Below are 13,107 nucleotides of genomic sequence, written 5' to 3' on the forward strand. Positions count from 1 at the left end.
TGTGCCGATGGGCGGCTGGAGAGGAGCAGTGGGGGACAGGGATGCGGATGCTGGGACACTCAGACTCTTGCTCTCAAGCCTGGGCCACACAGCATGGTAGCGGCACCATTTTTGGGGTGCAGCCCCTGCTCCTCGTGGCCAGGCCAGCATCGCTGTCCACACCACTGTGGCCTCTCTCCCTCGCAGATGGCAGTGCGATATTCCGGGGCTGCTTCCGCCAGCCGGACAACGTCTCCATCGCCCTGCCCGTCAGCCAGCTCATGCTGAACATGTCTGTGGACAAGTGTGTGGACTTCTGCACCGAGAAGGTACCGGGGGAGGGTGCAGGTTGAAAGCTTAATCATCTAAATCTTCATCAGACAGGGTCACACTGGGTAAATTTTAATCTGATTTATTCTAATAATTGTATATCCAAACCACAAATTATCAAATTGACCCCCACTGCCTGCCCTGCCTGCTCCCCATGGCTTTGCTTCCCCTCCCCCCAGCAGGCAGCAGCCCCCCAGACTGGGGGGGCTTGGACAGGAGCATTGTGGGGTGATGCTCTGGTCCAGGGATGCTGCCGTTTGCTCCTGGGGCACGATGCCTATAAGCAGGCAGGGAAAAGGCTGACAGGGGGCATTGCTGGAGTATTTATTAATTAAAATTAGGTAAATTATCAGGCAGAGGAAGAGAAAGGGCTGCAGGTGGGGACAGTCCTGTCCTCCCTTTGTAGCCTCCCTGGCAGAGGATGGTGGGGAATAAACCATCACACCAGTTAAATAGGAGCGGCTGATCCATCATCAGCTCCACGTTCCCATCACTGCCCGGAGAGCTGGGGCTGGGAGGTGTAAATAACCGGGGCCCCTCGGTTAACCTGGCACTGCCACAGCCTGACAGTAAATCACCTGCCCAACGGGCCTCGTAACTCCGGGCTTGGCAACACCAGCGAGGCTGCCACGGGGTCATCCATGGGCTCACCGTAACCTCAGTGCGGGTGGCAAACCCACAAATGGTGTGCCGTGGCTCTGCCAGCAGGCAGCTCGCCTGTGCTGCAGGAAATCAGGGCTTGGGTGGATTTGGTCTGCCAGGAGGAACCGCGGTGGTGCTGCTGGCTGCCCTCCCTCTGCCTGTCCCCGCAGGAGTACCCGCTGTCGGCCCTGGCCGGGACCACGTGCCGCTGCGGCTTCCCCACCACGCTCTTCACCCTGCACGAGCGCGAGGACGAGCAGCTCTGCGCCCAGAAATGCGCCGGCGAGGAGTTTGAGAGCTGCGGCACCGCCGAATACCTCCTCGTCTACCAGACCCAAGTGCAAGGTGAGCTGGCACTGGGCTCGCTCTGCCTGCTGCCGGGCAGGGGGTTGGGCAGGGACCACTCGGGCTTGGGTGCCCAGCATCGTTTTCCCGACCCTTTCCCAGGAACACCGACAGAAAGTGAGCATGAGCTTGCAGCATCTATTTGGCTTTCATTAAAAATTACCATTTATTTTAATTTCCTGGGAAATCAATCCTCCCCTGAACAAATAGCTTTAATTACTGCCTGACTCAGCTGCAAGGGAGAGCAGTTTGCCATCTGCCTCCAGCAGAATCCTTCCTTGCTGGTGCTTGTCCCTCCTTGTCACTGGCAGTACCAGTGAGCCGGAGCTTTGCCAGCCAGGGCGGACAGGCTCCAGGGAAAAATACTGGGGAAGAAAGGCTGTGGGCTGTGACTGGGGAGAAAGTCCCTGGGATGCTGTGCAGAGAGCGCTCCTGTCCCCCACCACCCTGCAAGTCCCAGCTGTGGGACTGATGGAGGCAGAGGAGCACAGGGAGAGGGGAAACCTGTTACTGGGAGACAAAAGGGCTGAGTGGACTAAATGAGAACCCAAGTTCAGGTGGTTTTGCTTCAGAGAGGCTCAGTCTCAACATGATCCCTGCTTCAGTGTTTGAGGCCGTGCTGGAAACGCCTGTGCGTTCCTGGATATAAAAAGCAGGAGCGTTGCTTGGCAAGTACATCCGTGTTACTCACACTCCCCTAATCATGCAGGCAGCAGGCAGCCGGTATGGCAGAGCACCTCCTGCCCTCTTCCCAGGACTTTTTGGGGTGTTTTAGGACTCTTTGGAGTGTTCAGGACTCTTTGGGGTATCCCTGTGTGCTTTAGGCAGAGCACCTTTCCCTATGGCAGCCACCTCCTTGCACCCTGCCCCAGCATCTCCCCAGGAGGTAGGAGCATGCCGTAAGGAAGAGGGATCTCCGTAGGAAAAGCATGTTACCGTGCTGCAGCTCTGACTTGCTGGTTCTCGCTGCAGACAACCGCTGCATGGACAGGAGGTTCCTCCCAACCCGTGCCAAGCAGCTGGTGGCCCTGGCCAGCTTCCCCGGCGCTGGCAACACCTGGGCACGCCACCTCATCGAGCTGGCCACCGGCTTTTACACCGGCAGCTACTACTTCGATGGGTCTCTCTACAACAAAGGTGAGGGAGGGATTCATCGCTGGGCGGGCACCAGTCCCACCTGAGCCAGGAGCAGGTCCTGGTGCCATCCCTTGGGTCTGCAGGAAGTGGAGGGCAGAGCTGGGCACCACCACTGGTGCTGCTCCGTGGGGTGGTTTGTGCTGTCCTGGTTCAAAGGGTATCAGAGGGACCCGGTGTCGCTTGTGTCCTGCCCGTAACCCCCCTGTGCTGCCCACTAACCTCGACCAGGACCAATTTGGGGCAGAACTGGGGTTTCTCCATCATGCTGGTGGTTTTTAACCTGCCGTGGGGGTTGAAGCTTTCTAGTGGAACTGGAGTGGCTCCAACCCTGGCAAATAAGGACATTCCTGCATTTTGTGCCCCAAGAGAAGGCTTGTTGGGGTTTTGTGGTCAGATTTCCCCAGGAGTTGGTGTTGTTGGGCTTGGAATTCTCATTCTGGGTTGCATACAGTGAGAAGCAAATGAAAGTCACGGCTGTGTAGTGAGGAGGTCTCATGAAGCCTTCCAGATTCAGGACTTGGGAGTGGGTGGTGCTGGTGGCACCAGCATTCCAGAGGACAAATGTCTGTGTGTGGTTCCTGAGTAGCTGCAGATAAAATTAATCAGGGCACCCAGGGAACACTGACACCCAAATTAATGAATACCCACAGTGCAAAAAGCACTGACGGGCTCATAGGGGGATGGAGAAGGGAGCCGATCTCATCTGCCTGCTCTCCCTGGGCTGAAGGATTTGGTCACACAGATACTTACCCAGTAAATGGGCTGTCGCTCCCACCCCTCGTGCCCTCCAGGACAAAGCAGCAGCGCTGTGCCCACCCTGTTGGTGCGAGGGCTGGTAGCACGTGGGCTTTGGGGACCCTGAATTAAGCAGCGAGGGTACATTTCAACCCAAAGGAGGCTTGAGACAGGCACAAAACATTTCCAGGCAGAACAACACATCCATACTGCAAGGGGGAGGGAGAAGACCAGTTCCCGCATTTTGTAGCCATTTACGATAGTTTTATTTGTAAACCTTCGAGGTTTCTCCTGCTTTTCCCTTTTGTGTCTCTGTGAGGAAATCTTCCTTCTCTCCTTGGCTGTGGCAGAGCTGGGATCGGTACCTGAGGTACCCACGTAGCTGAGGGGGTCTGTACCCAGGGTACCCGCATAGCCGCCCGAGGTCTGTACGTGGGGTACCCCTAAAGCCCCTCTGGCCCAACACCGTAGGCAGCGATGCACATGTCTTCGAGATTTGCCAAATTCAGCCTTTCTGAGGTGGAGATGGATCCCCCTCTGCACTGAGGGAGAGAGCCTGGACTACCTCAGCCCCCAAGTTCCAGCACCCACACGGGGTGCAGCCGATATCGTGTGTCCCACGGAGGGGAGCATCACTGGTCGAAAGCCTCGGCGAGGTTTTGCTTATCCAACCGAGCAGGGGTTTCGTGTCTATTCCAGGCTGAGTGCGTCGGAGGGCCCGGAGGTATCCAAGCAACTGGCAGATTAGCCATCCCATCCCCGCATCGCGCGGCGTGGCTGCCGAAAGCAAATTACACATCTATAATTGATGTAATACAGCTACTTACAGCTTATCTCCCCCTCAGTGCAGCTCTGCCGCCGACACACTGCTCCCAGGTAGTTTAGGTTGTGCTTTGCAGGGGCTGGGGGTGATGCTGGGCTCAGCCTCAATACTCCTTGCAGGGGACATGGGGGGTGGCGGTCCCCTTTCTGAACCCCCCCATGGCATCATTGCAGCCCCGGGGCTCATCTGCAGCCCCACGAGCCTGGGGATTTTACCCTTCTTAATTGATTTAAATGCCGTGGCCAGAGAGATCATTGCTATAAAAACAAGTTCTTGACCCCACCAACATAAAATCAGGTTCTTGACCCCACCAACATAAGCATAAGGTACATTAATGCAGTGTGCAGTTATTTAATGCCAGCGTGCTTTGCTCTGGAAGAAAGCTGGGCTCTGCAGTATCAGGCTATGACAGACCATCTTGTTGAGAAGAGACGAGCACGGCTGGGAGGAGGCAGCCCTGCTCGGTGCCCGTGCCTGCTGCCCACCCTCTTGTACATGAATTTTACATCATGGCTTGACTCCTAACTCAGGCAAATGAATTATTTCCATTGAGGTGAGTAGTGAAAATTCTACTTCAAGCCCCAACTGCTTTTATCCAGCTGTATTTTGCAGGCTGCATCCCCACATCATTCCCTTTCCACAGCTCGGTTTTAGTATTTCTATCAGCTGCCTCTCAGGCGCCCGCTTGCTCCGTCCTGGCAGGGTTCAAGGGTGAGAGGGACCACTGGCGAAGCGGGAGGACGATTTGCATCAAAACCCATGAGAGCGGCCAGAAGGAGATTGAATCTTTTGATTCGGCCATCCTGCTCATCCGAAACCCCTACAAGGCTCTGATGGCGGAGTTCAACCGCAAATACGGGGGGCACATCGGTTTCGCGGCTCACGCCCACTGGAAGGGCAAAGGTAGGTTGGTGGGTTTGGCTGCTTCTGCCCCGGGACCCAGGTGGGCGACCTCCAGCCCGGCTGCCTGAGCTATAAAACTGTTCCTAAAGCCCAGCAGAGCCCAAGTCTGGCTCTATGGGGGAAGCCTGGGCTGTGCCACCCCTTTGGGGTCCCCATGTCCATCTCCTGGCACAACCGGCAGCATTGCCTGGCGCGGTGGAGGGTTCCTGTCCGAGGGTGGTATGGGATGGGGAAGCAGGGATGCTCGGCCGTTCGGTGCTGTGCCGGGTCACAAGGGCAGCAGCAGAGGGGTTGCAGTGCCCCAGGACATGAGTGTGACAGCAGCTTAGTGTCAGTGGGAGGGAATGGGTGGGGTGTGCAGGACCCCAAGGACCCAAACTCTGTCCCTTCTTCGGAGCAGCTCTTCGAGGCCATGGGCAGCTGGCCTGAACGCTTGGCTGGGCAGTAAGAGAGCAAGGAGAGGCTAAAAAAGTCACAGGATCCATCAGACATGGATATTCCATCTCTTGGTGGGCGCATGCGCTGGAGCAGGCTGCAGCATCTCCGTGCTGTGCCAAAGCCGGATCCCAGCTGGACCACCCTGCCCAGGGTGTGTGTCAGGAGAGGATGGGCAGCCCCCTTCCCCAGCAGAGAGTGGGGTGGGAACAAACCCCACAGCTCACTGAGGCAGCAGTACCTGCCGCTGCCGGGTGACTCGCCTCTGTCCTTCTCCCAGCCAGCAGCTCCGCTCCGGCTCTGCTGTCCCGTGCGATCTCACACGCGCCCGAATTTCTAGTGAGCAGGAGGGAGATCTGCTCCAAGCTCCGGTTTTCTGTCCTTTCCCAGGGCAGAGGCACAGGACGGACCCAGCCCATGTGCGGTGCCTGCAAATTATATATATATAGCACCTTCCAGTACCTGGGGGGGCTACAAGAAATCGGGGGAGGACGTTTTACAGGGGCTTGTAGTGACAGGACAAGGGGTAACGGGCTTAAACTGAAAGTGGGGAGGTTTAGATTGGACATCGGGAAGAAGTTCTTCCCACAGAGGGTGGGGAGCACTGGGACAGGTTGCCCAGAGAAGCTGTGGATGCCCCATCCCTGGAAGTGTCCAAGGCCAGGCTGGATGAGGCTTGGAGCAACCTGGTCTAGTGGAAGGTGTCCCTGCCGGTGGGATTTACGGTCCCTCCCAACCCAAACCAGTCTGTGATTCTGTGATTCAAAATCCCCGGCTGGGGGAACCCCCTGTGCCGCTCTCCCTGTCTCGGTGGCAGCCGCCAGCCCATCCCTACGGAGCAGGGTGCTGTGTCTGTGCGCCCAGCTGCTCCGCAGACACTACCTTTCCCATACACAGGCGTATGGCGGAGGCTTGTTAATTATGGCAATTTACAAATTGCTGTTGTGGAATTGACTTCCTTGGAAAGAGTTAAAATATTTAGCTTGATTGAACATCTGCTACCCTTAATTCAGAGTTTATTTAAGGGGAGATTTTGCTGTTGTTGCCGTTATGTGCCTGGATTTCGTTATCACCATGTGCTTGCAGCGCCGGAGAGGGCCCAGCCCTGCTCCCCCCACCGCCCCATCCCATAAAACCAGGGAAGAGGAATGCCCCACTGCTGCCTCGGTGGCTTTTCTTCCAGGGCAGGTCCCTGTGCTGGTATCCCCCCCACCATATTTGGGTATGAGCCTCTTGCTAGATTTCATCCCCACCTGCTGCACCCCAAAGCACCACTGCAAATTGAAGATACACAGGATTGGGAATGCAGGGCGATCGATCCCTGGCTGGAGCCCTTGCACCACGGGACCTTTCCTGAGCTTTTCCAACACCTCCATGTCTGTCCCACACTTTGTGGCCCTGAGGAGCGGGGAGGCTACGCAGAGGGGACCCTTCCCTCCACCCCAGCATGGTCCAATTTGGGTCTGCATCAAAATACGTTGCCAAATTCTGTCCAGAGGATGTACGGTGTAATTAGCTGATGGATTAATTGTCAGGTTAATTGGCCTTTGGAACATCTTGCCCAGAAAGATGGAGATTTTCCAACACTTGAGGACTTGACTTGGGCTGGGAGAGTTGTTGAGAGACACGGTTTGGCACCAGGCAGGGGTCGGAGACCCCCATTTTGCTGACCCTGCATGGGGGCTCAGCGGGTGGAGGACCCTGGGGGTCCCTGTGGGACCATCAGCACCCACCCTGCCCTCCCTCCAGCGCTGAGTGGCACAGTTCATTTGTGCCAGGTTTGCAATTCGCGCTTGGGTGTCTGGGTAAATAAATCAGCCAGAGGACAAAACCAGAGTGATTAAAGGTGAGTAATTAAGAAGGGGCGGGGGGTCCCATCCCCAGTCTTCCCTGTAGGCAGCCCCTTGCTCCCTCTCGGCTCTCCAAACCATTTCCTTTTCCCAAGAAGTAATTTTGGGGCAACTTGGGGAAAAAGCCATGCCCTCTCCCCATCCTCGCCGGTGGCTGCAGGTGCTGGGGGGAAGGGGAATTTTCCTTCCCTCTGCCCTGTTCTTAGTCCTGCTTGGAGCCGCGGTGGCTGTGGGCACCGTCAAATCCCCCTTTGGTTCTGTGACATTAATTTTACGATATCCCTGGAGCAGTTCCAAAGCAAAGTTTTATGTGATATGATTACACAAGGTGAATTGTCCTGTATCTGTTTAATGAAACAGATACTGTGTTTAATGATTCTTCAGGGAATTAAATACAGTTAAGCTATTAATCAGGCATTGGTTTTGTGGGGAGGACAAGAGGAAGAGGCAGATACCCAGAGCTTTTATGCATCATGAGATAGATGTATACGGCACTGCCAGGAGAGTTGTGGCTTATTATTGACGTTTCATTATCCCTTTTACCACCTGATTTTTATGGGAGTATCAATTAGCAAGAAGGATGATATTGAAAGGTTTCAGCAGCTATTAATCAGGCATTGGTTTTGTGGGGAGGACAAGAGGAAGAGGCAGATACCCAGAGCTTTTATGCATCATGAGATAGATGTATACGGCACTGCCAGGAGAGTTGTGGCTTATTATTGACGTTTCATTATCCCTTTTACCACCTGATTTTTATGGGAGTATCAATTAGCAAGAAGGATGATATTGAAAGGTTTCAGCAAGCAGGGGATGCCAGGGGGGCACCCACTAACCACATCCTCTGCTCCGTCCAGAGTGGCCGGAGTTCGTGGCGAACTATGCGCCGTGGTGGGCGACCCACACCCTCGACTGGCTGCGCTACGGCAAGAAGGTGCTGGTGGTTCACTTTGAGGACCTGAAGCGGGACCTCTTTGTCCAGCTGCAGCGGATGGTGGGGCTGCTGGGCATCGCCGCCTGCGAGGACAGGCTGCTCTGCGTCGAGGGACAGAAGGACGGCAACTTCAAGCGATCTGGCTTGCGAAAATTGGAGTATGACCCTTACACCCCCGAGATGAGGAAGACGATCAGCGGCTACATCAAAACGGTAGACACAGCTCTGAAACTCCGAAACCTCTCGGGGGTCCCGGATGACTATTACCCGAGATGATGGTGACGGCGGCGGGGGGGACCTGACCCTGCGTGGCGAGGAGAGGCTCAGTGTTCCCAGCCTCTGCCTACTTCCACCCAGTGGGTGGTTTTCCGTTTAATTCTCCATCTGCTGCTATTAGCTGTTAATCAACTCCCTGCATGAGCAACCAACGGTCCCCAGCCATCGCTGAGCTTGCTTGGCCGACGCCGATGTGGACCCGGGCACAGGGATGCACGGTGCCTTCTTCACCGCAGGGTCCGTGCTCCATCCTGCCCCCGTTTCGGCTGCCGCAGCCCTGTTTGTAGCGCAGTGGGATATTTGTGCCCATCCCTCTGGGCTGTCTGGTGGGGATACTGCGTTGCTCGTGCCGTGCCTGATGGATCTGCTGGCTGATGGATCGCTGGAGCTGAGCTCCCCTGGGATGGGTATTTCCAAACTCCCCTTGTTTCTTGGCTGGCTCTGGAAGGCTGCTGCCCATCCCTGGATGGAGCCCATCGGCCTTCCCAAGGGAATGAGTGGGGTGGGGGTTGGCACAGCAGGGGCTTCTGTGTGTCTGGATCAGAGGTTATGGGGAGTGGGAGTGTTGAATCGGGGAGAGTGCTATTTCCAAACAAGGTAGCTATGTCTCCCTCCCTTGGGACCGCAGGGGACCCTCCCTGAGCCTGAGGACTGGGGGGGGTCTCTGGGGCAAGGCTGGTGTTCCCAGCTCCAGCTGATCTTGCTGCTCCATCCGTGCGGTCGCTGCTCCATCCCGGTTCCCTGGGGCAGCCTGTGACCCCCGTCCGTGGGCTGCGGGTGGGAGCCACCCCCATGCAAGTGGGTGATGCTTAAGATGGGGATGTTGGCCCTGGACAAAAGAGATTCTGGGACAGAAAAGCGCATCCGTGCCTCCTTTTGAAAGCTCATGACCCAGAAGAGCCCCCACAGAAGCAGCTTTGGGGGCCATGAGCAGGGACCATGCTGCAGCCCAGCCACATCAAGCCCTTGCAGCAGCGGGGAGCAAATCCTGGGGCTGAGCTTTTTGGTGTCCCTCCAGCCAGATCCTGCCCGTGTCCCTGGTGCCCTGCCCGCACCCTCACCCGCTGCCTGCCCACGAGCAGGCAAAACCAAAGGATCTCCGTGCGCATCGGGAAGATGCGCTTCACCAGGCTGGCTTTGTGATGAGCTGCATGCAGTCCCCAGCTGTCCCTCTCGCCGTGCCACCCTCCCAGCCCATCCCTGTCCTGGCTTTGCCGCAAACGAGCTCCCTCCCCTCCTTCCAACCTGCAAGTCCCCTTTGGATGTAGGTGCAAAAGCCATATATTGTACGCAGCCTTTTCTAGAGTTAGGTATTTAACGATCGGCTTTTAACTCTTGATAGAAATAGAGGGGTTGAAATCTAGAGACACCGCTCAATCTATATTCAAAGAGAGAGAAGAAAACTCCATGGGAAAAAAGGAAAAATTTAAATAAAATATATTTTTCTAACATGCGTACGGAGCAGACGTGGGCAGCGATGCCAGGGCTGGGGGGCTCCCCGTCCCCATTTCTTTGCACGGAGGTGGGAGAATGTGTTTATAGGGAGCAGCTGCCCTGTTTTTAACTCTTCCCTTGACAAATGGCTGGAGGTTTTCTAGGAGAGTGGGTGAGCCCCGTCCCGGCAGTGGGAATCGAGTTGACCCCACGCTCCTTTGCTCACTGCGGCGCTGGGGCCGCCTACCTCGGTCAGAACAAATCCTCAGGTCAATCCAGCTATTAAAGGAGAGTTTTTGTTGCTATTCTGCCTTCCCGTGTGTTTGTGGGGCCACCTGAGGACCCCAGCACCCCCACCCATCCCTGACCAGATGCTGGGCGTCCCCCAGGATGCGGGAGCAAGTGGCAGACGGGTCCTCCCCCTGCCTTTAATCACATTAATGTTATTCCCGCATCTAAACCACTGACAACGCAACCAAAGTGCCTCCTTCTTGGGCGTTTTATTACCTTTACAGTGTCCTTGAAGACAGGTTTATGTGGGTGCGTGGTGGGAGCGGGGAGATTTACTGTGGGCTTCATCCTGGTTGCCTCCCATCCTTCCTTGGCTCCATAGCAAGAGCAGGCTCGATGCGATTTATTCCTTTTCCCTTACCCGATGCCCCTCTTACCTGGAGTTGGTGGAATCCTTGGGGTGTTTTTATAGCTGTCGGGTTTGCAGGGATCAAGACGCACGCCGGGTGTGATTTGTTCTGACAGGCATCATCTGCGGAAGAGACGGCATTCCCTTCCGCCCCTCGGAAGTAATTAAACCCCCAAAAGCCAATTAATCTCCAAGATAAAACAATTAAGAGACAACATCGCGTGCAGCTGCCACGCTCTGGGACTGGGCTGCAGCTTGTAAGGCGGAAAGGGAGGTGGGGGGGGGCTGCCCCTAGCCTGGGGATCCCCCCATCCACACAGCCTCTACCAAACCCTTCAGAGCCGATAGCAAAAGGACAGAGGAAACTCCCTGAGCACCAGCAATAGCTTAACTTTATATTTCCCCCCCCCTTTTTAGGGTTTTAAGGATCACTGGAGCTTAATGCCTTTAGTTCACCGCAATTGCTTCTTTTTTTCTTTTTTATTTGCAATGACATGGCGCAATTGGAAGTTGTTATCCCCCCAGGTGTGTGCTGCACATCTGGCTGCACACACACGCACCCCCTCACTTACAGGGGTCCGTGCCTTCCCCTCGGCGCCAGCTGAGGCAGGAGCAGCGCTCCCCGTCCTGCCTGCGGCTGCTCCCCCCGTACACAGCCAAGCTGCAAGCAGAAACCAAAGATTTATGGTTTATTTTATTTATTAAATGCCTGGCTGTTTTTTTTGCTATGTGGGACGGGCCGGCAATAATGACATTTCTATTACCCCTGGAAAGAGCAACCAACCACCCTTTCTGCATCGTTTCCATGTGCCAAGCTCTTGACATTTAATAGCCACCCTGCTCGCTGCCTCCGTGATGCCGTTAGCCTGGCTCGCTGGAGAGCACCGAGATGTGCAGGCAGGGTAGGCAATGCTCAGCGTTTCCACGATGACTTTTACAAGCATCAGATCTTTCCACTTGACTCAGCCTCGGCGAGCCCTGAGCATCCTTGAGCAGGAGCAGCTGGCTCCAAGATGAGGGTGGTGGTTGCTGGGAGGAGTAACTCTGAGCCACCCCACCCCACCCACCCCACTCCCAGGCTTCCTGCATTAAAAATCATCCTTTTACTGGAATATCTTACCCCCAGGATAGTTTTCCTGCCTCCCAGGTCTTGCGCTGGTAGAGGCTGCAGCATCCTTCCTCCCGCACTGGAGGGGTTACTCAGTTGTTGCCCTAGCAACGGTGTCTGCACCAAAACTCCCTGCATCTCCCCCAATTCCGTGTGGGTTTTGCGCTCAACAGGCCAGTCCCTGTGACTGAGGAGATGATGCTGGAGGAGCTGGTGCTGGAGAGTCACACGGGACAGGGTTCCCTTCCCTGGCAAAGGCAGCGGATGATTTCAGGGGGGTTCTGATCAACGAGCCCAGCGATGCAAATGATGCCAAGTCGGGGGGCTCAGAACAGGTCAGTGGGAAGGGGCTCCCTTTCCTCCCAAATGAAATCCGAAGTTCATGCTGTTGTTAAAATGAGAGGGAAATAACCCACCTCAGCAGCGTGATACAGAAGCTGCGACAGCACTTTCACAAAGGTTCTATAATGGAGGGGAGATGCAAGTTATAAATCTGAGGAGCAGTAATATTCATCCCCGACAAAAGGAGCATGTTTATTTATCGGCTTTACTATGTTCCTTAAAATTTACAGTTGGCGATCTGCCTGAATGCAGCGGAGATAATTTAAACATGGCTGCAACCCGCCTGGCATCGAGGAAAGGGAAAGGGGAACATGTTTATTCTTTTTTTCTTTTTAATTCCAGTTCCAAATAAAGGGAGTGATTTATTGGAGAAGGAAAGCACAGCTTTATCTCAGGGCTGTGACAGCTAATTGAAAAAGAACAGTCATTAAGGATGGTAATGTGTTCCACAGAAATGATTTTGGTATATTCTGGAGTAATTTCCCAACTGCTTCTGTGAAATGACACCCAGCCCCATGTTTTGGGGCTCTGCAAGTGGTGGGTAATTATGGGGTGGCAGCAGCAGGGAGGGGGCCTGGCAAGGCACCAGGCAGGTTTGGCACACTGTGAGGATGTGCTGGGCGAGGACCGGTCCGGCTGTGGGCTCCTGATGTGCTGCCGCAACATAACGGGGGTCTGGGGGTGCTGAGCCCTGCAGCACGTGGGACCCTAATGGGCTCATGGGATGGGGACAGATGGGATGGCAGCAGCTGGGGAACGGGGTCCCAGGGTTGTGGATTGGGGTCCTGGGCTGGTGCTGGGGTTCTGGACTGGGGGTCCCTGGGCTTGACAGCAGAATCCGGGGATGGGGTCAGGGTCCTAGTATGGGCATGGCGGTCTTGGGTTGGGGGTCAGGGTCCCAAAGCTGGGCATGGGGGTCTTGGGCTGGGGGTCAGTCTCCCAGCTCTGAAACCTGCTGCGCTTCTTTCCCAGACAGCCCTGATCAACCTTAAAAATCACAATCCCCAAGACACCCTTAATTGCAGGTCTCATGGGGGTGGTGGTGGCCCTGGAACCCATTCACCCCTTGACTCTTACAGGCTAAACCCAGATGCACCCCCAGTTACCGATTTCACCAACTCCTGCCCCAAAACAGGCTGCAGCCCCCAGCTGGGTGACTGCCACCCCGTCGGCACAGAGCGGGGCTGGCTGGGGCTG

General features: G+C 55.5%; 1 protein-coding gene across 1 annotated transcript in view; it reads left to right on the forward strand.

The window, feature by feature from the left end:
• WSCD2 (WSC domain containing 2) overlaps positions 1-8,528 on the forward strand; it is a 16,355-nt gene extending 7,827 nt beyond the window's left edge. The window contains 5 exon segments of the mRNA XM_010153664.1: positions 187-308; positions 1,122-1,296; positions 2,269-2,433; positions 4,694-4,894; positions 8,034-8,528. Of these exon segments, the coding sequence (XP_010151966.1) occupies positions 187-308; positions 1,122-1,296; positions 2,269-2,433; positions 4,694-4,894; positions 8,034-8,386 (1,016 nt within the window). The 3' untranslated portion in view covers positions 8,387-8,528.
• The last annotated feature ends 4,579 nt before the right edge of the window (positions 8,529-13,107 follow it).

The sequence above is a fragment of the Eurypyga helias genome, unplaced genomic scaffold (genome assembly GCF_000690775.1).
Source record: "Eurypyga helias isolate BGI_N326 unplaced genomic scaffold, ASM69077v1 scaffold25316, whole genome shotgun sequence".
NCBI lineage: Eukaryota > Metazoa > Chordata > Aves > Eurypygiformes > Eurypygidae > Eurypyga > Eurypyga helias.